The 23,971-nt window shown below is 39.0% G+C and overlaps 1 protein-coding gene across 4 annotated transcripts in view; it reads right to left on the bottom strand.

The window, feature by feature from the left end:
* THADA (THADA armadillo repeat containing) overlaps positions 1–23,971 on the bottom strand; it is a 161,697-nt gene that overhangs the window by 23,970 nt on the left and 113,756 nt on the right. For 3 of the 4 annotated variants that reach the window (XM_055815966.1, XM_055815965.1, XM_055815967.1), the window contains exons 31-36: positions 22,781–22,866; positions 12,328–12,740; positions 11,877–11,998; positions 10,414–10,486; positions 7,403–7,547; positions 4,140–4,271 (exon numbers count right to left, since the gene is read on the bottom strand). In XM_055815966.1, the coding sequence (XP_055671941.1) occupies positions 4,140–4,271; positions 7,403–7,547; positions 10,414–10,486; positions 11,877–11,998; positions 12,328–12,740; positions 22,781–22,866 (971 nt within the window). Of the gene's footprint in view, positions 1–4,139; positions 4,272–7,402; positions 7,548–10,413; positions 10,487–11,876; positions 11,999–12,327; positions 12,741–22,780; positions 22,867–23,971 lie in introns of those variants that run through there. The other variant, XM_055815968.1, reaches the window with a different exon arrangement.

Genomic DNA, 23,971 nt, shown 5'->3' with positions numbered 1-23,971 from the left:
AAATTCTAATTCTAAAATTCTAGCTAAATTGGTGCTAATGCTGACAACACTAAAAATGCTCTTAAACTCATTTAAGGTTAATTTGGTAAGTCACCAACATAAAGGTTTAGCTGACTAAATGTCTTTTATTATATACAGAATTTTACAGAATGGCACTGGCTTAGCTATAATAGTAAAACCCAGTTTATTCAAACTTCTCTAATACTGACAAGCTCGTAACTTTACTTAAGGTAACACTTCTCTAGATAAAAAAAAAGACACAGAGGAAAATGACACTGAGGAATACAGTTTTTGTTCTAGCACTGAGTTACTTGAATTTTTGAGGATATTCAGAAAAGCGATCATCAGCAGAGAAAGAAAACTCCTATTTCCCTGACTTAATGATCTTCTTTCTTGTAAGGAGTAAACCCTCTTGGATAAGAAATGCTGCTGTGAATAGGTCTAGACTTTACACAGCCATGGGTCACTAATTTAATTAGATTTCAAAGCAGCTATTCTACATTTACGCTGAACACAATACTTCCTGTACCCTCCCTCATACTAAAAGGAATAAAACAATCCCCCAGAAGTTTACACCTCAATGCATGAGGAAACAACAACAAAGTGTGTATATATAATACCTTGAGTTACAGATGGGGTTTATATTGTTCAAGATACTAGGAAAACCTTAACTACCTGCTAAGTTGGTGTTTTTAGCAAGGAAAACAAAAGGTTTTCTCCTTTCTAGTGAGACAGGATTCTGTTTGACCTGCTCTGCTCAGAAAATGACTGCCGTCAGCCAACCTCACTAACTTCCCCTCCTAATTATGAGCTTTTACACGTATTAGAAAAGTAAATCAAGCTTCTCTGTGTGAACAAAAGAAATTTAAAAAAATGGACTCTACTGGTAACAGTGGAAGTCGTTGCCTTCTACAAAAAATAGTAGGTTTTGTAGGGGTTTTCTTGGGGGGTGAAGGGCAGGGTAGAGCGAGCATAGGAGCCCTGCTGTGTATCAGTGTTGGGTCTTGTGAGCTTTTTTCCTCTCAAACAAAAATGGGAGCTGCAGTTTTCACAGGGTTCTTGTATCACATTTGTAACCCTGCATTTCAGATTCTGCAAGGTTACTGATCTCATAATCAGAGCGATCCAAAGCTGCATGGATTAGTTACTTGAGGAAATTGGGGGGTTTGCCCTCACTAAAGGCCATGAGGGAATAACAAGAAACCAAGTTCCTACTCTGTTCCAGCAGCTCATGTAACATTTCAAAGCGTTACAAAAGAGAGGAGCTGTTACTGAAAGTGAAACTATGCTAACAGGATCATTTGCCTCCAGTTTCACCATCTATAAATGACCTGAAAGTACCTATTATTTGACACTATCATACTGCTACACATTTGCACTGTTATTCAGCAACATGTACCTGAAGGAAAAATGCCCTATAACAACTATATGAACAATCTATGCAAATAACTTTGTTTTTATTAACAACAGTCCAACTTCACCCATCTTACTCTGCTGAAGCAGAATACAAATTCAGCCTCGGTCCGGCTGTTACACACAAGCGTACACCCTTTCAAACCCCGTTCCACAGGAAAACCAGATGCCAGCTTGTATCATGCATGAAGGTCAGGGGCAGCTGTCAGGCTACAATCAGGGATTCCTTTGGATCCCACCTATAAATGAAACACTTAAGGTGTTGATTCCCTAAACCCACAATACAGTTCCTCTATAGGCAGCCTTACAGGCTGTCTGCACAGCGAGAGAGAGGATTTTGTGGAGCGGATATAATGATGCCAGTGCCAAAATTTCTGGCAAGTCCAGTGTTTGGATTTTGTGAGCAGTGTTCCAGTTACAGCAGTAAAAGGTGAAACACACCATGATCTATTTCTACAGTGCAGTATTTCTAGAAATGTAAAGGCTACTAGGACATAAAAAATTTTGATGCACAAGTGAAGCTGAAATTATAATAGTCTCTTTACTCTCTCATGTTAGCTAGTGGTAATGGCAATGAAATAAAACTGAAACAACTACAGAATGCATAAAAACATCCATTCCTCTTCCTGATCTCGAGTCGTATTTTTTTCTGATCTTATGATAAAACTGCTGGATCACAGTACTTATTTGTCATCCTATAATGGACATGAAAAGTCAGTGTAAGATATCCAGCAATTTGTCATCAAATAAAATGTTTAAATAGAGCTGGTTTATAGCTTCTGATGAATTTCAGTGTATCAGCTTAGATATTTTAAAATCAGTGCAGTAATGAAAAAGCAGACTTTCATGATATGAAAACAGAAAAAAAGTAGTAGATATTTGAATATAATTTAAAAATTGTCAGGACAGAGAGCACTCATGATGCCCAAAATGTCTAAACTCCAGACCCAAACACATTGCACACTCTCTTGTACACACTAGAAGAAAGGGGATAAATGGAAGTAACAACATTCAAAGGTAAGCTTATTTTAATCTGGTTGTAAACGAAAGCCACAGGGGCAAAATTCCTTGCCCTGCTCCCCCAAAAGCTAGAAATCAAAGCACAGAAAGCGAAAGGAGTTTAGTGGGGAAAAAAGAGATCACAGGAGGGAACAATAGTAATGTAAAATGGAGGTGGAAAGAAACTAGATTCCATCTTTCCAAAATCAGAGTTTTTGCTAGTCACAGATGAAAGACACTGATGTCATTAAAAGCCATTTAAGTGAAAGAACAGGAAGGCACAGCTAAGTATAACTAAGGGGTTGACGTAAGTTTGGGGATGGGGTCCCTATCCTATTAGGAACATAGCAAATAAAAAACAATCATGATGTTATTTCCTCAATTATGGCCACTTCTACTGTACAAACTGGTAAGTTGTATGCAACAGCAAGCACCGATGTAACCTTAGTATTAATTAGTAGGACAGAGCCTTCATCCAGTTAACAGGGCAGTATCCCTTGGTACAGGGATATGGCAAGGAAGAAGGGAAAAGATACAAGAAGCCAGAGAAAAAACCCAGCATTGTATTATTTCCAAAGAAAGTACCATCTTGAGACATTTGAGGAAGCCCCCCAAAAGAGCAGCACTGGGGACCTGAAGCACACACATGCAGAGCCTCTTGATACTCAAGTGAGCTGTAGCTGGGACTAGATAAATTGCCAGAGCTGTGATGACAGTGCTGGAGTCAGAGCTGTGGGATTTAACAGGCAGATGAAAGCCATCCATAACACATCCCTCCTTTTACCTACCCCTATCCCACAGCACTGTGCCTGAACAGTGCCAGCTCAAAAACACATCCACCACATGAGCGCATTCCTGGCTACTTCTATCTACAGTAGTGGCAAACACATATTTTTACTGCCTTTTCTGACTTTTTTTTTTTAACCACAGAGCTGCGTTATCTCCAGTCTAGCAAAATTCACATGGAGGTGGCTAACTAATTTGAACTGACTGCAGACAAATCGGTACAGGCATTACTGAGTAGCATGGACCAATAGGGACCACCAGAGAGAGGTGAATTTGGTAGCAAATTCTAGTTTGTTCACAACGTATGGAAGGATGCATCAGCAAAGACTCTCAAAATGAAGCAAGTTAATTAATTAAGCCTACTCAAGTTTTGTGGCTATTTTAAAAATTAATAGGGTTGAGTAAATTAGGGCATGCAGACAAAAAGGCCCACATCCTCGAAAGCACATTGTGGGTATGCTGAGGATTGTCTTTGTTGATCCGGATCTAAATGGATTTCAAAGTCTAATAATGAATCAATGAGCTGAATCCTGTTTTCCAGATTCCTATCTCTCTCTGGGATCTGGCAATTATAATGACCGGGATTCAAAGAGCGTCTTCCACTGCATTATATTAGACCACAGCTCATATTAAAGAACTTCCAACATGTGAAATTATGAGATAGTTGACTCATCACAGCAAGAACCATAAAGCTGAATACTGCTGTTGTCTTTTTTACATACCTATGTTAACAATATGCAAATTACAGCATGAACAGAAAAAGCAAAATAATAAAGCATGGTGGGTGTCAAACTTCATAACCTGCTGTTACCTTCCATCGTATGTCTTTATAAGAGATGCATGGATCACTTTACAGTCAGCAAGAAGTTTGTGATGAACAGAGAAATACTTCTGTCTCCCAAATATCCAATATACTTAAAAGTAAAAAAAAGCTCACACACCTGTTCCTTTACTGCTCCATTCTTCAGACTGTGCCACTTGTATAACCTCAGCTGCAGCATCCCGTACTACCGAATCTTCATTCTGCAGCAGCAGAACCACACATTTCCACATAGCAAGGGTATCAGACAGTCCTATGTTTTTTTATGGAGAAAAATTAGAATTCTATTTCTTACATGCATTCACAGAGCTCTGTTTCCACACCTAAACGCAACAAATGCAGTGAAGCACTGAAACATGGGGCAGGAGAAATGCATTGGCAAGCCACTGGGAAGACAGCTGGCAATATGGTCAAAACATTTTCAACATGTGTGAACTTTATCTAGGTAGTTGACTCAGCTTGGTTTAAACAGTGGGCAACATACAAAAGAACAGATCTCTCTTCATCCAGGTTCAACTTTAAGTCATAGGTGTTCAGAATTTTCTACCATTTCTAAGAATGCAGAATTCCTGTTTGGCAACTGCAAAAGTTTTGCCCCTGGAGATCAACCAACACACTGTGATCATGGATTTGCTGTTGCAATCTGCCTGGAGCTGGGGCTGCCAAACCAAGGTTTGTACAGATACTGCCAGTAGTGCTGGCCACATATGCTACTCCCTGCAGAAATGGCAAACAATCCCACCTCCCAGGGACCTACCCATCATCTACTTCTCCCATATCCACCTCACCCCACCACTCACCCACATGCCCTGCCACGCTTATACCCACTCTCTGTTGGAAGTAAGTCAGGTTTAATTCATGGCATAACTATCTGCACACAGGTAAGGCTAATCAGAGATAACTGCCAAGAGGGAGGTGTTCATCTGGTAAACCCCAAACAGGCAGAATCCACGTACCACCCCAGTGGCACTTCACATCTCACAAGCCATACTCCACTTGCAAACCCTTGTGCCATTTAGTGGTGGCACACTCGGGATGACTAGCTGAAGGCCCAAGGCTGTACTCATAGGTTTGCTGCAGTACTTTTCAGCTCTTAGACACCTTCATTAAAGCAATTCACTGGAAGGTCTCTTTTAGAGGCAGCCAGCTGTTAAGATATTACTTTCTGCTGATTACAGAGAACAACGGAGTCAGTGCTTCATTGCTGTGCTGGTTTTCTTCAAGCATGTTATCAACAGGTCTATCAGAGGTTGCACTACAAGGCTAGCCAGACAATTAATTGTATTTCACTGCTTGGCCAAAATTAGTTGCTTGAGGCTTTACTACACAGGCAGAAGAAGCATTCCTGTATTTCATATAATTTCCCTATGTGGGAAAACCATGGACTATAATCATTTCAGAAAGAAGTTGCTTTTTTCTAGCATGACACACACAATAATGTTATACTGGCACAGCTTTGGCAGAATTATTCCCTTCTAGACACAACGGCCAGCTTTCCCACCTAGACAAGTTTCTGCTGTACCTATGAGAGAGATGGAAGTCTTCCAATGGATTTTCCAGAGAGATTTTTTCTGAACCCTCAAACAATATGATGGAGAGATAATGGGGTCATCCAGAATGTACTGGATGGCATTTACCTTCTTCCTCTTAAGAACGTACTTAATGGAAGCTTATGGGAATAACTACAACTCCATTTCATACAACCACAATTTTCTTTAACCTCTACTTGCCACTGTATGTGGTTAAGCAAACTGATGCAGAACAAGGCATGAAAGTCAAAACTGTTTATATGTGCATAATCCCTTTAACTTTAAGGGAATGATTCTGGGTTTATATCACCACAGCTACACACCAGCTCACACCCTTGACTTGCTGAACTTCTCACTGCAATACTGACAGTTTCACAGTTGTGAAGAACCCCACATTGACAATTCTAGGTAGTATGGAGAGTTGGCTCTGCATCTTTCCTCCCTGGTGCAATTTCCAGAGCAAAGAGCTAATTCAGATGGTTTGCCCAGTGAGGCCTTGGGACTTTCATTTCTGGGCTGTTTGGGGAGGATTTGGGTTTTGTTTGTTAGTTTTTCTTTGCTTTGTTAAGATTTTATGCAGGATGCAAACTGCTGTATTTTATTTCAGACCTCCACATCTGCCCAATTGGAAAGCATGGAAACCAGCAACTGTCCTGACAAGATCAAAGAGTTTCCTCTGCTCTCCATCAGCTATGGACCAGATCCAAACCAGGGATGGATGAGAAGCACAGCGTTTGGGAGTTTTTCACTCAAATACCTCTACTGTTTTCATTGGATATAAAACTGTAATGTCTGTCCTATGAAGAGCTTTAACTACGTGGTAGAACTCAAGATTCCCAGAGTTGATACTATGAACATTTAATAGTACTATGTCGACTTCATATAATAGATTTAGCATTGATAAATGTTGCCAACATCTCTTAAAAGACACATCTCAAAATAAATGGCTGACTTTTTAAAAACACCACTATCTACAGTTTAAGAAATACACCATTCTTCTCATCTAAAAAAAATCTGTATCTAGTCCATATATATGGACTTAAGCTACTCAAACTAAAAACATGTGAATAACTATATTGGAATAAAATACAGAAACTAGAAGTATTTAGAGCTGCCTGTCTTTTTCAGGATGCAAAATATTTTATCGTCTATCACTACCTACTTTTGCATATCTCTTGGCCCTTTAGTCACAAAATCCCCTTATTCTCTGTACACAGAAGGCAAGGAAAAAAAATCTAAAAGAAAAAAACCCAATGTCTCCTGCACAACAGACCACAGAATTTCATTTAGCTTTTCCTCTCAGTCAGTAACGTATTGTTAAATAAGGCTGTGTGGGGTTTTGTTTGTTTGTTTTCTAAAGAGACAGTTTAATGTTAAAAAAATATTATATCTGGGAGGTACAATGTGATCCAATTATTAATTATTCTCATAGTAGAATGTGTCCCTCATTTCTAGACTGAACCCTTTAATGTCAACATTCAGCCACCACAGCTTATTTACACTCACAATGTTAAACTATAAGTATGTCCACATCACCAATAGAGTATTTTAGAAAAGTTCAAGTCAGAGAGCAATGGCAAGCCAGTAAATCAGCAATGTATAGTGGCCTGGAGACATAACAGCATCTCATGTCCCCCTTCTGCAGAGTTATTGCAAGAGGCTCTGCACATGTACTTTTTGTACGAGAGTTTAAGTAAGTCTGTTTTGTAATTAATTCCTATTAAAATTTTTACAAAATCCTGTTTGATGTAATTACATGTTTTGACTGTGGGTACATATATATGTACATGATACATTTTAAGTCATGTATTAATGGGTTTCATCTAAAAAAATCCAGAAAATTCAAACTACTCACCAAGAATGAGCTTCTCGTTGATCAGAAGGAATGACGTTATACTTCTTAGAACTTCAGCTGCTGCTAACAGCATCTCTGTCTGTTGCTCGTCTCCACAAAAATAAACTACCAGCTGAACCCATTTTTTCAGGACTACTGCTGAAATCTGAAGGAACAGAACCTGTGAGAAGTATGCTGTACAATCTGGTGTTACCACTTACCATCACATCAAACTATGGGCTGCCAAAGGGATACTACACATCAGTAATTGCAGGTTATTTTTAAAAGGCAGCAAACTCCACGTGTCCATGCAAAAGTTGGCTTACTATGTCACAGATAGTTAAGATGGGAGATTTTCTTTTAGTCAGAGCAGTACTCATAGGCAATTCTCTTGTTCTGTCCCTTCACACCAGGCTCACCAATGATCACACAAGTCAAAGCATATCTTTGTGTCCTCAGTCATTCTAAACACGCAAGCCAAAGACAAATATACTGGACTATAACAAAAAGAAGCATTTATCAGAAGCATCCTACACGTAGACACATACACGTATCTGGAAAAGAGCATATGAACTGTAGTTCAGTCTTAGGTTTTTGTAATGATACAATGCTTGGTAAAGGGGTGAATGCAGCTCCATCTGTCTCTTCTGCAGACACTGGGGATGGAAATTTTTTTTAATAAGACTGCTGAGGTACCTTGGGTTCTGATAGCACATGCATGCAGAGCATGGAAGGAACCTCCATGTTAGCTGATAAACAGAAAAGCTCACTGTCCTAAACCATGAAGAATTAGAAAAAAGAACAGCCAAGAGAAATTTCCTGGTTCAAATAAAATCTTTTGGATTTTAGATGCCATCTTTTGGAAAATATTTAGTCCTCAGATGTATGCTATGAAAACTATTACTTAGTGATAATGGGACAAAGCTTCGACTGTTTCTAATGTGTAGTGACAGCTACTAGATTTTTTTGTGTGGAAAAAAGTAATGTGCATTTTATCCATAACTCAAGTAACAATTCCAAGACGTCTGTTGGGAAAGCTGGGCCATAACTGGAAAAAGTCCTAACTTCCATAAGTGACCAAGAAAGACCTGAGATCCCCTGCAAATACCACACTCAGGAGGGTGGCTGGTCAGTCAAGGTGCAGGAACCCCATGCGCGGATTTGATAACAGAAGATGCAAATTGCAGGAGGTGGCACCCAGGCACAGCCAAAAGCAAGTGTGTGCTACAGCTATAAGAAGGAAGCTCCAGAGGAAAAAACAACAAAATAACCCACCAACAAACAGACTGGGACCTCATGCACAGGTCAACAGGAAAAGCAGCACCAGCTCGACCTGGAGATGCTTGAGGTATGTGCAACTGATTTATTTTTTTCTCTCCTTTCTTTCCTTTTTTACTTATTTTTAATTAAATTACTAAATTAATTAAAGGAAGTGAAAAGCAGAACAACAAATAAGGTAAAGAAGAGAACCAATGAAAAAGTGGGTTGAGCTAAAGGGCAGAGAAGCGCAGGAGGACTCACCGAGGGATAAATGAAACCTCGGTCACACTCTGCCTCATTCTGCATGGTACGTGGCCATGTACCTGCACTGCACAAAGGGACAGCACCAGAACATGTCCTACAGATTCTGTAATGGGTTAAAAAAATACGTATCTCCCAAGATATTACAAATTACTCAAAATTTTAACAGACACACGGACAGTCTAGCAAGACAGAACTGGACTTTTACCTTATGGAAAAGAAACAATCCCTTCTACAGAGGCAAATACTGATTGCAAACCCAAATAAAGAATTTAGAAAGAAAACTGATGTACTTGCTCTTTTACAAAGCAGAAAGCACTCTCTGTACTGTTGTCTTAGATCTCCCATGACTTACATGATTAGAGAAAGCTGGTTTAGCATTACTGCAGTTAAGATTATTACAGCATTTTTCATTAATTCCTCTTTGTAAATTAATACAAAACTTCAGAACAATAACATGTTTCACATCTATTTGCGAAACCAGGTTTATATGGTTATTTCAGTGTTTAAAGCTTGAAGTCTTTGCATTTTGCCTTTTTAAATAAAAAGTTAACATCATATTTCATGTTCCCAAGTCTTGTGTGTGAATCTGTAGCTTCCTTTTTTATAATGATACAAGATTATTAGTATACAATACACATAAATTCTGCTGCATATTCTAAAAAACATAACAGCTACATAAGTAAAAAAATCTTCATTTTAAAACATGTCAAGAGAATTTAGTCTATTGTAAAATAACCATTAAGTGCTTTTTGTCTGAAAATGTAAAAAGAAGTAAAATTGTCTAGGACTAAAAGCTGCCTTAACACTGCTCTACACATGCATATGTGACATGACAGACTGACAGTTTCAAATCAAAAGAAACCTGACCCAGTAATTTGTGCTGCTATAAATCTAAATTAAATAGTCTATAAACAGGAATGGAGAACACAGAACCTTGAATTTTACAAGGGTTATTATATTTACACTAGCGTTTGAAAAACAAATTTCAAGAGGAAATTCAATGAGAAACTCCACGCAGAGAACAGGCTGGTGTGCTTAGGCAGTGATTTCAGGCTGAGACTTGGCAAGGTCACACTGTGAGGAAGGGAACTGCACCCAACCACTGCTTCAGCTTCGTGCCTCCCCCTCGGACCCGCTCCCCTGCTGGCTGCCCAGCAATCACAAACCACAACAAAGCTGCGCCGCAGTAAATGGACCGGATTCAGTACATGTGTTAATCACTGTAGGCACTTCTCTTCCTGCATTACAGTGACTGTTCTGGATGCTCTCAGAAGTTGAAATTACTTAGGTATTTAACTTGAAATGACTTTGAGAGGGATATACTGAGATGATATTCATGGCCATTGCATCGCAGAATGTGGCAGCGTATTCAGCCAGGAAGATATAATGCCAGAAAAGGTGCAATGACACAAGAAAACAGAAGCTTGGGGCTTCCATCTAAAAGAAGCAACGTTACTCAATCACCAAAACTCTGTAATTACAAACTGTTAAGCAGCTGCTTCCCTTACCTGTTGATGCTTCTGCAAAAGGTGGATAACCAACTTGGAGCCAAATTTCAGAGCTATGCTTTGAACTTCAGAGCTGAGAAAACAAGGTAAAGGACATATAAAAAAAAGCAGCTATTTCTGCCATCATTCCCCTTTTAGAAAAAAGAACAGCTAGGTCTTAATTTCCAATTATTACCAATGGGTATTTTGCAAGCTGAGCAGTCAGTCTTTACATTAGAGATCTTGATGTTAGTTAAGCTTTTAGTTGATACACAAATGAAATATGCTCTTCCACCTCTCGTGGTTTTTTTCCATCTACATACTTCCCATAGAAAAACATATTTGAAAATGAAACCCAAGTCAACCCAGACAGATATTACTTTAAATGATAAACAAAGGCATCTCTTCAAGCTGGTGTTAAGCTCCCGGAACATCTCTTCTGCAGCTGCTAGAAAACTTACTAGTGCAGAATATGCCAACTGCTGGCTCCTGAGCCTCCATGCTACCCAGCAGGGTCTAAGGACACAGAGCTAGGCACTGTGGCTCCTGAAGGGCTGGTCTTACCGGCAGGAATGGCAACACCTGAGCAGTAAGGTCTGCTATTTCAGCTATTTCCCTCTAACAGCACTAGTCAGTGTTACTTTAATACTAGTATCTCATTTCATTCCAGAAATAAACACTCCACATCATCATTTAAACTTGGAAAATTTAGTGCAAATCAGCAGCAAATATGCACAGCTATAAAACACTGTTCTACACTCTATACCCTAAATATTCTGCATTAGTAACTCTGGGGTGCAATGTTTATATAGCTTAAAAAAAAAAAAAAAAAAAAGAGACTATTAGAAACAGGATGGTCTTGCCCTTAGAGACTGGACACTTCAAACCTGTTTGTCCATTCCATTACGAATGGATGGACACAGTTTCTAATTCAGTTCAAACTACAGACTGGCTCCAAATTTTCAGCACTTTCTGCTGACTTTACAGTCTGATTAAGGAGCACAAACTGTAAGGATTAGGGTTAACCATTTCTGCCAAACCAATGAGGGAAATCAGATCTGTCATTCTTACTAGAGATCGTCTGCAGATAAACCAGGATAGGACGGATGACAGATTCACAGTGAATGACCTATGTCTGGATCATCAATTCTATATGTTAAGGTGTTTCCCAATTACCATTCAGGAAGAGCTACGCTCGCTGGCTATCATCTGACAGCCAGAGTATCTTCTTATTCAGGGACTGTATTACTGGACATTTACAGGGTGCTTGCCAGTACGACTTGTGGGCCTTTTCAGTAATTCAGATGCATGCCTAACTGCTCTGAAAAATTCTCATCAAGACCTCTCTTTACTCAAATCAGCCATACTCACTTTTCTGAAACATGGATTTTTACATCAAAACATAGTCCAAACGCAATAAATTAATGCTTCAACATTTAAAGTTTTTAACATGTAAGCATTTTAACGTGCATGATGGACCATACCTGTCGGAGGTATCTACAATGTTTAAACTCCAGGTTAAGAGCTCATTTGGATTCATTTTTATAGAGTGTTCAGTCTCAGGAAGCACATTTCTGAGGTCCATATTATAAAGAATTTCCAGCACCTGCACACACAATTCACAAACAAAGAACTTACAAACAATCTCAACATGAATGTGTACATTTGAGATCAATAAAACAGTGACTCAAACCCCAGTTCAAGAACACAAAGGTCCTCTACTGACAGTGCTCAGAAAGGAAAGAGGAAGTTCTTGCTTTTACACAAGAACATCTGTTACAGAATTATAGCACCGCTCCTATTCAGTGTGAAAAAAACCAAACCACTCATGTACTATTTGAAAAACATCATGCATGTTCAAAATATATTTTCAAAAAATAAGAATATCATTTACTGAAAACATACCAAATGTCAATAAAAAAAGCACCCTCCTACCTTGCAAAAACACTGGAGATTCTTTTCCTCCAGAGCCATTGTAAGCAGAGTACCTTCCAAATCAATGAGTAAACACATTACACCTCCTCCTCCTTCTGCGATCTGCTTGGAATTTATTTGTTTCAGCCACAGCAGTATTGCTTCCAATGCAAGCAGACGTACTTCATGAAACTCACAGTGAAGGAGATGAACTATTGACAGTGATGGTTTGACTGTTTTCTTTGCAACAGGCGAACTGCTGCTCTGGACATCAGGACCTGCAGTTACTGACAGCACTGATATTACAAGTTTGGTGATGCTCTGAAGATACTGTATCAGTCCTGGTACTGCAGATGAGTAGGGGATACCAGATACCAATTCAGAATCTGAAATAATTCCATTCATCTCCGCCCAAAATCCAAACATTTGCATGCCTGAAATGAGAATAAAACTAAGTAGTGACAAACAGATGATGTTATCATCTGCTCCAGACGATGAAGTGATTCTGAAGTTGAAAAACATCAGGTATGCAAAAGGTATCACAAGGTAAAATCAGGCATGAAATGAAAACATAGTTCTCCTCCATTTTAAAGTGATTCTGAATTATAAAACAGCTTTCCTATATATCACGTGTATTCATATTTCCATAGAACGAAATAAGGACACAAACTTTACAAAAACTATAAACTGCTCAACACACAGGATGGAAGCTTCAAACAATTTAAAAAATGCTGCACTACTTTGTAGATTGCCTGTCATCTCTTCCAATTACAGCTGTTTGATAAGTATTTCTTTTAATCAAGCTACTAATACAGTCTTGCAAATTGTAATGCTTTGCACTACCATTGTAGAAAGTGATTAACACAAATAAACTATATTGTATTAAATATATTTTGAAAAAAAAAAAAAAAGCAAGTGGTTTGGAAACCTCAAAAAGTACCAAAGACAATCATGCAATCATATTATCCTTGACAGAATAGCTCTAAAATCAGAGGTCAGACTGAAGAAAGTGCTGTCTGTCAGACTACCCAGCTGCAATTGAAACCAGGAGAAATGTTACTATTACGCCCCTCCTACATAAATAGATCTGTCATGTGTGTATCAATCTAAAGAATTTACTGATTAAGAAATCCAGTATGCTTTTCCTATGCCTATTACCTTTGGACAGTTAACACAGCTAAGACAAAAAGAAGCTGCACTTTAATTCCTCTTACGTATCAGCACAGGAACATTTCAGCCCTTTACAATGGTGCAACCTGCCCACATGGCACAGCAGAGCCCAAGAATCTTCTTTAGTGCTTGGCTACCTCCTGGAGTGAACAAAAAGGTCACTGCTATCTGTGATGCCAGAGGATTTCAGGCTTTAGCAAAATTGGCAATGTTAACACAAAGTGAAAGGAAAAAAAAAAAAATCAATAGTCCTCACACACACACAGACATTCTCCTCACAAGCCCCCAGCTCAACCTTGTCCTCCATTGTCAGTTGGAATGAATTGTTTTATAATATGGAAACAAAGATTTTTGCCCAGTTCAGATGTTTGTATAGCTTGTACTGCAAGGAAATTAATATGCTATATCCCACAAAATTCAAATACAAGTAAGGGAAAAATCATGAAGAAGCACAGAACAGAAGAACACTGCCACTGGTGTTAAGGGATGCTGAAAGTTTAGGGAGTTTAAAATGTCAGAATGCATTAAAAGTAAATACAAAGATCAAAGGAAGCTTCCTCAGATTTCTTCAGTATCTGCAAGAAGACAATTCACTGCCGTGTAACTTTGCAATTTATAATTAAATAAGCACTAAGTACTACTAAAAGCCTGTCCAAATATTACTATTAAGTTGCTGAATTTGACATGAAACTGCAACAGAAACATGGATTCATTCTGTTGCCCATTAAGACATTCCCCCAAGCTTTCTATTTACAGTTAAACATCCTGCCCTTTCATATTCAAATTCTTCCAAAGCCACCTTAATTTGTTTGACATTTACACAGAAACTTGACATGGTTGTACACTGTCTAGCATGTAAGACAGAAGCGTGCTCTCAGTAATGCTGGAAAAGCTTCAAAGAAATTTGGTATTTTTAAAAGATTGTCAGACATATTACCTAACCATTAGTTCTGTCATTCATATTTTCACTCCAGTTTCTTTTCTGAACGGGCTTGTTGTAGTCAAAGAAACTGCAATATCACTGCAAACCTATGTAACATCATAACCCTCTAGATGACAGAGATGGCTTACATCTCGTAACGTGCAAACTTGTATATTTTATTTGCTACGTTTTCTAAAACCCCTCCAAACAGACTGGCATTACATACCGGCGTCATAGCATAAACTAGCATTAATGCCTATGTCACACGACAAGTATCCAACTGCCAGAATTCCTTAAGTTCTGAACCATTTGGTTGCCTTGGAGAGGGATTAGGCCTTTGTCCCAGTTACTACACAGCCTGACTCCATAGACACCAGTTTAACAACAGAAATAATCCCAAGCAGTTGAAAGAAAAAGGTTCAAGTTCAAGCACCTCAGTTCGACAAGAGAAAGAGCTTCAGTCTGGGAGCCCTGCACCCTCTCAGATTTCCACGCACCCCCGTCAGCTGCACTGCAGCAATACGGGAGGTGACTGGCTCAGCTGTTCAAACCAAGTATATTTTTCTAAAGTATATGGCAAGAGAAGTGCGTTGCCTTCCTATCAGCATTTCTTTACGTCGGGGTATACCTATCATATGTGCAAGCAGTAACATGATAACCATCAGGATGGAAGGGTTAAAGCTCTGGGGCAAGGCAAGGGAGAGCAGTATTAGGCAAACAGAAAGAGACAGGGATAAATATTACGGGAAGAGGGGGAAGGTGTCTTCCATTTCGTTGGTGTCAACACTGCCAACTTTGTTAGAGCAACCTAACGTTGGAGAGAGGGGTGACCCCTCTGTTGACCCCAGGAGCTGGCAGCTTCAGATCCACTTCAGCAAACCTTCATTTGAATTTTGCAAGGCCACCATAACTTCACTCCGTGTCTTCATCTTTGAAGGGGAAAATTATTTTCATATAAAAAAATCATGGCAGAGCTACTCCTAGAATTACTAGTTTGCAGAGACTGCAATACAAGAGTCCTCTGCCACAGATCCTCTTTTTTCTGTATTTATCAGATACTTCTGCTGGTTTGGAAGCCTTCTGGATGACTTTTGTTTTTCCCAAGTAATTGTGAAAGACTGGACACCGTGGCTCATCTATTTTACAGAAAGTCTCTCTAAAACTGGATGTCTCAACAGCAAGGCTGTCAGCAAAACAAGACTGTCTGCATATTTGCTTAGCCTCAGCACACCATAGAGCAAATCCTTCCGCATTCATCTTGTGCTCCACATGCTCTCCGACACTCTTTTTCACACAAATATGTACAGAAGGAAAGAAAGCCCCCGTCTTATTACAATGCAGTGGAAATATTCCTGCTTTCAGCTTCATCACTAAGAAATCTTTCTTGCGTTTCATGTAAATGTTTTCTCTTCTGCTTAACTTTAAGTAAACTTTTCTTTGGCTTACATCAAAATACCTGACTAAACAAAAAACTACACTGGTTCCCAAAGTAAATGTCTGCCTCTGTTGTTAAGATACAGTAAAGACATACTTTTATTTACAAACAAAAATCACCATACAGTTTGAATGACCAGCTGCTGTGAGAAGGAAAAACAAATTTTGGTTGACCAAACAAGCAAACTGGCGAACAGCAGTCTTGTCCAGGATGCTGACAGATGCAAAAGGCCCCCCAAGAATTAAGTGGATTAACTCCCCCCCTCCCAAGGATTGCTTCATTTGTGGGATAGGAAGAATTTTGGTTCTCTTCTAGGAAGGGATCATCTACCTGGACTTGTGCAAAGCATTTGACACTGTCCCACGTGACATCTTTGTCCCTAGACTGAAGAGACATGGATTTGACAGATGGACCACTCAGTGGATAAAGATCTGGCTGGATGGTCACATTCAAAGAGTTGCAGTCAATGGCTTGATGTCCAAGCGGAGACCAGCGATGATGGTATTCCTCAGGGGCTGGGACTGCCACCATTTAGCATCTTTGCCTGTGACATGGACACTGGGATCGAGTGCACGCTCAGCAAGTTTGCCGACACCACCAAGCTGGGTGGTGCGGTCGACACGCAGAAGGGAAGGGATGCCATCCAGGGGGGCCTCGACAGGTGTGAGAAGTGGGCCCATGCGAACCTCAAGAAGTTCAACAAGGCCAAGTGCAAGGTCCTGCATGTGGGTCATGGCAATCCCAAGCACAGATACATGCTGGGTGGAGAATTGCTTGAGAGGCAGCCCTGAGGAGAAGGACTTGGGGGTGTTGGTGGGTGAGAAGCTCAACACAACCCAACTGTGTCCTGGGCTGCATCAAAAGAAGCATGGCCAGCAGGTGGAGGGAGCCGATTCTGCCACTCTACTCCATTCCCATGAGACCCTACTAGAGTACTGCATTCAGCTCTGGGGACCCCAGCATAAGAAGGACACAGACCTGTTGGAGCAAGCCCAGAGGAGGCCATGAAGATGCTCAGAGGGCTGGAGCACCTCTCCTCTGAAGACAGGCTGAGAGAGTTGGGGTTGTTCAGCCTGGAGAAGAGAAGGCTCCGGGGACACCTTACTGCAGCCTTCCAGTGCCTAAAGGGGCCTGCAGGAAAGTGGGGAGGGACTTTGTACAAGGGCATGTGGTGACAGGACAAGGGGTGATGGCTTTGAACTGGAAGAGGGCAGATTTGCGTTAGGTATTAGGAAGACATTCTTTACCCTGAGGGTGGTGAGGCACTGGCACAGGCTGCCCAGAGAAGCTGTGGATGCCCCATCCCTGGAAGCGTTCCTGGCCAGGTTGGATGGGGCTTTGAGCAACCTGGTCTGGTGGAAGGTGTCCCCAACCATACTTCCTTCTGACTTGCCTACTTTAATGTCAGTAGGCATAGGCCATTTAGATGATTCTATAAACACGTTTTAAATCTTTACCTTCCTTGAGTCAAAACACCACCACAGTCAATATACTGGCACACAAAGTTTATATAATTTCTGACATAACAAACAAAAATTGCTTTCAATTTGTTCAGATGGAATTTCTTCTGTTTCAGCTAATTAGACCAAATAATCAAAACATGCATTAACAAGCTGCCAGTCACAGTTTGGCCACAGGTCTTAGGGATTTAGGAAAAGAAAGTTAAAGTATGGCTAAAATAACCAACCTGGTTATTCCTGGTTGGTTTTGTTTTGGTTTTTTATTTACTGTTTAAACATTATCAGTTTTTATGTTAGCCTGCAGAAAAACTTGAGCTAACATTCTTTGCAAAATAAGAAAAAGAAAGAAGTACAATATTGAAAAAAAAGTGGGCAAAGCCTTCAAACACTATTTAAAAGTCCTATATATTGAATCATTTGGGCAAAATGTTTAAGAGTTTCCTACTTGAAAAACCATTTGTGCTTTCATTGCAAAGCATCTAGAAGTTTGATAATGCATACCATTTCTACCAATACATTTTATAACTTCTCATTAAGAAGGACAAATATAACTAAGAGAACGGTATTTGCAATACATGTAAGTTAAAACACAGTATTTTGTCATATTTGAGGGCACAAAAAAGGACTAAACCAGCAAACAGTTGAACACAGTTGCTCATGTTTCTGATCTCAAACACACATGTGCAAAGCACAGTATTTTTTGCAATTGTTTCTTTTCGTTCATGAGCAGAATTTAAGAATCTTAACTCAGCTACATCTACAAAAAGTTTAGCTGTTTGGAAGATAGTAAGAAAATGAAAGTCTTGTTGCAAAACTCAAGGAAAGAATATATTAGTGACAGTAGAATGCTGGCTGCTCCATTTTGATATCAAAACAATCTAATTATGAACAGAATCAGTTATGTAAATACAGAGTAACTGTTTCCACTGATGACAACAACAGTAGAATATGGTTAATCTCCAGAACTTTTATAAATTCTTCCACCTCAAATGTAGAAAGGAAGAATGCTTAGTTAAACTTCAAGTGGCAGTTTCTCCTAAACCACAGGTTCACCCTATTTGACATCCTGTTTAAATGTTTTCTCTTTCTCAGCGAACTTGATTTTTAAGACACTATACTTGATAATAGGCCAAACCAGACAGGAGACTGACAGCAAATATGCAGGATAAAAGAACGACTTGGAAGGCTTATCTTTAGCAAATTTTTCTTTCACCTTTTCCCTGACTTCCGTTCTCATCCTATTTCACATACGTTGATGGACTCAATACAATACTTTATCAACAAGTACCTTTCTTTGAACACACCATAACATATGCTTTTATTAGTCAAGTGCATTTTAGCGAGTTGCATCCATTTTTTCCTTAACAAATTGACAAAATACTATCAAAAAAATGTTCTGAGATGTGAGCAAGAAAGAAAGTGTGACCACTTTGCTTTGTGGCATTCTTCATCTGTTACAGAGAGACAGAGCATCCCAGATCCGAGCTTTCACTGGAAGACACTGCTCTGACTCCTGTGTTACCAGCACTGCAGGGTTGCGGTAATACTCTCATCTTATTGTTTAGCTTCCACCAACTTCCAGGAGAAGATCTGAAAGCAGGAATGTCTAACGACAGGCCCTGTCAGAAGTCCACATATGCAACAAAGGAATCTTATCTACTGAAACGCTACATCACAGCATAGCCTGTCCATAGTCTGGTTTTCTCTCCCTCCAAAAGCCCATCCGAGTGCAGAGAAAAGTGCATAACCTCAGACACACACATGGATCCGTGGCACCAAAGCTTGACAGACCTCTCCTCCCAACGCCTGCTGATAAAGACTTGTGAATTACAAATTATTATAACCACAGCTAAGGTTGGACACGTTGCCACCCAGACCTGGGGCCATTTTTAACTTCCAAAAATGCCTGCAAGTGTCACCGGCTTCCTCCAGTAGGAACTTCCCCCTATTCCTACATCACCCACTCTGGTGCTGGTTTACTTCTAGAGGAGTAACTTGACTGGATTTTAGCAGGGTACGAGGGCCAGAAAATCCTGAAATTGTTCTCCCCATTAAGACTGCAAAGGCCCTGGACATCTGGTGCTTCCAAGTCTATAAAACAGTTACTGTGGAGACAATATATCAGAGATCTGCAAGAAAAAACTCACTGGATATTATTAATAACTACTGGATATTATTAAGAATTATTAATACTGACAATAGACATTAGCTCATCAAATAATTAATACCTAGATCTGGTAAAAACTTTTTTTTGCTCTCAATGAAGACAAAAATAGTATTTTTATTTATATATTTAACTTACTTTTTTTTAAAAAGGCTTGCTTCAGATTTTTTTCTGAGTTCCAACCACAATTCACAACTGAACACAAAAAATATGTAAGTTTACATAGTCTTGGCATTATGTATTGTCTCTGCACATCAGAAGACACTCAGGCGTATCAGGAGCTGGAAAAAATGCTCTAAATTTTGCCTATCGACTCAAGAGAGCTGTATTTTCCCAATGACATGAATCCGGCAACATTTCCATCCAAACCAGCAGATCAGAATAACTACAGGGAGGGTTTTTTGTTTGTTTTAAGATAAATAATCATCATTTGGCCAGCAATAAATTTTTAGCTGGACAAGATGCTTTTGGTATCCATTACTCCCTGCCTTCCTTATCCGACATTTTAAATTGTTTTGAATTTGTGAAGTAAATTCCCTAAGGGCTGTCCTGCACTTTAAGAGACAGATTTTATTAATTGAAGACAACAAATCACTTACAGAAAATAATCGTAATGTAGGAAAGGCCTAGGCAGGGTTGTACTCTGAAAATCTCTTTGTAATTGTAGCCCCTTTAGACAGGCATAATCAATTAGAAGTGGTCTGACTTTAACCAGTTGCAGGCTCATTACATTGCATTCCCATTTCTGTTGATGAAAATCAGTTTCAGCCCATGGCCTGGAACTCATACACAGCACTTCCTGGGGCCTCTTAGATAAACACATCAAGAAACAGTTTTATTTGGATTTGTCCTTCACCCTTTATTCATTGAAACAACTTTACAAATCAAGATTAAAACAGAGAAAAATTGGCTCATAACCAGAGATACACATATATGAGTAAGATATTTAATCTCAGAAAAGCATAAAGCTTCAGCTAATAATTATTCCTTACAGAACATTTAAATGCAAGACTCAAAACATTCATTTCTAACTGCTGAGTTTAGTCTTTCTCTTACTGTGTCATGGGACACTCTGGTTCTATTTAATATAAACATGTTACTCCTTCATTTCAGAAGGGCTTCTGCCTGTGATATATAAAATTGTCCCTAACGTATCTTCAAGTTTTCAAAACCGTATTTCCAGTCTAAGTTTCTACTCTCTGTAGATACTGCCTGCAATATATAATTTTAAACCTATATTGGAATGAAGCGTTTAAGCAAGACAATACTAATGAACTCTCCCTGAGCAGAGTCCACAAAAATAATTGCTTTCCTTCTACAGAAATTGTACCTTACAACACCCAGGTTTGGAACAGTCCACACGAGCTTTGAAAAATAAATGAATCCACCACAATCAGTAATCCAGCCACAGCACGGAGCAGTCCCTCATGCTCAAAGGGCTATTCACAAGTCAGGGGCATTAAAAAAAAAATAAAAAAAAAAAATAAAAAAGAGCATTTCCTGGTGTGGAGAAGTCAATAAAAGCTTTTGCAAATGTGCAGCAATTGTTTAAAAAACAAAACAGAGGAAAAACCCAAAGATAACCGAAATAGGAAAGATACTGATAAAGGAAATGTAATGCCCACTAAGCAAATGAGGAGCCCTCACCTGCAATACTGGCTGCTCTTTCATAAAAGAAAATAGAAAAATAACAGTTGAAGGGTGAATAATGAGAACAGTCATAAACAGAGGAAAAATAATTCATATGAACAGAATACAGAAAGGCTAGGATGATGACTCCTACAAAGAAGATGAACAGAGATAGCGGATCATGATTAAAAAGTGTAACAATTAATATTCCAAAGAGGATCTATCTTTAAGAAAGGAGTACACAAATTAAAAAAAGGGTGATGAGGCCAAATATGGTAGATGTAACTTACCTAAAACAAACATTAAAGAGCCAGGAAAAAACTTATCCCTAGAGACATGGTATATTGGAACTGCTTTATATAGGGTGGTGCATTCCTCCCTATAAAGCATGCAGGCCTAGTCACAAACAGGGCTCAGTACCCCACAGAATGAGACCTACAGTGCAACGTCATCTGGAAATTCCCTTTATTGAATTTTGACATCTGGGACCCATGAGAGAGTAATGACTTTTCAGAGGACATGAAAGATCAGACCCATGTCCTAGAGTCCCAGATAACCCTAACTGTCTTCCTCCAGTATAGTGGAACCCACTTGTCATATATTTTCTGTATGTCTATGCTTCTGCTATAACGACTAGATTCTGCATCAACCTGTCCGAAGAAGTTAATTTCAGATACGTTCATCACCAACTCCTTTTCCTGACAACTATCACTATTTTAACTGTGTATTCACAAGAAATCACAGAAACAGCACTTAGGGAATTAAAATAGAACTACTTCTGCCAAAGGTCTAAGCAACAAAGCAAAAGGAATTGGTTTTAAAAATTAAGGACAGCCCCCAAAACAAGACTATCTGAAATAAGGAACAGTTCCAATGACTTAAACGCAGTGTTCAGATCAGTCATTAAGAGCTTTAATAAAATGAAAGAACTACTCTTTAATTGCCTTCCTGGACTGACAAGGTAATTTATTATTCACTTGATCATAAGGAATGAACAAAACAGGCCCACAAAGAAGCTAGTTACAGCTGACCAAACGTGGCCTATACACAGGCACACCTGAAAGGCTATCCCTTCCTCTATACCTTTGTTTTCCTTATTGTTTACAGTATGTTTTGTGTTGTAGCAAACACCACCCTGCATCACTAAAACCACTGACAGTTCTGACAGGTCCCTCAAAGACTTCACAGTGATAAAGAATGAATATAAAAAAAAAAGAGATTTAAAGAAGCTCTCAGAGTTGTTTCTTACAAAATGTCTAAACATGAGAAAACAGTTTCTCTGAAATGCTTTCAGGTGTCTCACGAAGGAACATCTCTGTGGCTTTCAGGAAAGGTTAAAGTAGCAATATTCAGGGGTTTGGATTTTGTTTGTATTTACAATCTTGGACCAGAAAACCATTTTGGAACACTGGAGGGGATCTTTTTTGTTATACCATTCTAGAATTAGGAATACCGCAACATCATTGCTCAAGCTTTGACATGGAGCTGTAGCTCATTCTTCCCAACAGTCCCCAGCACTGGCTCTACAGGAGGCAGAGCAAAGGGCCCTTTTACGCAAAGCAGCGAAGGGACTCCAGCATTCAGCAGATACCACGACTACAATTAATATATTATTGTTTCTCTGGATTCAAGAGAGCTCAGGAATTTCCTCACAGATATTCCATTTGATTTATAGAACAGTATATTTGACTTACCTTGCTTTTGAAACTTCCCCAAGTGAGTACTCAGCATCACAAGGACATCAAGATAGGCAGCTCTGGTCACCAAACAAGGATTTGGCCTAGAAAAATCAGATTACTGAAAATTAAAACCTTATAACATCCACACTCAGAAACAGCAGTGAAACACACGAGCTTGCTGTGTTTATTTTACTTGTGTCTATTTTACTTAATTAATGAAGATCAACTACTGATCAAATGAGACTGCGTTTACAAAATAATTAAGCCAAGTTATGTAAACTTCATTTCCCGTCCACTCTGAATAACGGTCTCCCTAGCAGAATGGCAACACCCTTCCTCCATCCATTCCACCAAATCACAGTTTATATATTTTATCATTATTGGATGAAGCAGCTTGCCATGGCAACTAGCATGTCTTTGTTTTGTTTACAGATAATATAACTAAATGCATTAACAAAATTAAGTTTTTAGGTTGTATTGTTACAGCTCATAAAAGAAAATTCCCCGTGAATGGTTACCTAATACACCTTTTTAAAGGCCACAGCACACACTGTTCTGACAAAGACCACAGAGGCATGCATGTTTTTAAGATTAGATTTTTTACTTCCAGGCAAGAATATTGGGGATTTTGTATGTACAATGCAAATTTGTAATAAGTTACTTTCTGCTCTACCTCTTCAAGTCACTAGTGATAGGCATTTTCTTTCCAATTAGAAAAGTAAAATTTGGTTAACATCTTTATTTTTCATTATAATGTTATCACAGTATGTTTTATCCAGGAAAACTTTTCTTAAAATATAACTTAATATGTGAACAAACAGGACATCCAGTTCAAAACATAGACATTATTCTGATGAGTCCAATGTGACTTGCACCAAAACAAAAACTTTTAGAATCAAGCAGCACAAGCCTCAAGTATGACTAATTCTGTTCAGTATTTCATTTTTATTTTATCTGGCACTTTCTTTGTATGCTTATCTTGATGACCGAAACTCTTTAAAAATACTGTGAATTAAAAATGTTCCAACAAACATTTTCAACTCCATAACATCTTTAAAATTCAACAAAAAAAAACCTTTTTTAAATAAGATATGTGATCATGACATTAAAATGAAAGGTCTGAGCTTCTTCCGTAGACATTTGGCAGCTGTATTTGCCTATGGAGAATTAGCCTTATGATCCTGTTAAGAGACAACTTTTACCAGA

Source organism: Falco peregrinus, chromosome 11 (genome assembly GCF_023634155.1).
Source record: "Falco peregrinus isolate bFalPer1 chromosome 11, bFalPer1.pri, whole genome shotgun sequence".
In the NCBI taxonomy this organism is placed as follows: domain Eukaryota; kingdom Metazoa; phylum Chordata; class Aves; order Falconiformes; family Falconidae; genus Falco; species Falco peregrinus.
The sequence above is the reverse complement of the archived record's forward strand: the minus strand, read 5'-3'. Positions and strand labels throughout refer to the sequence as shown.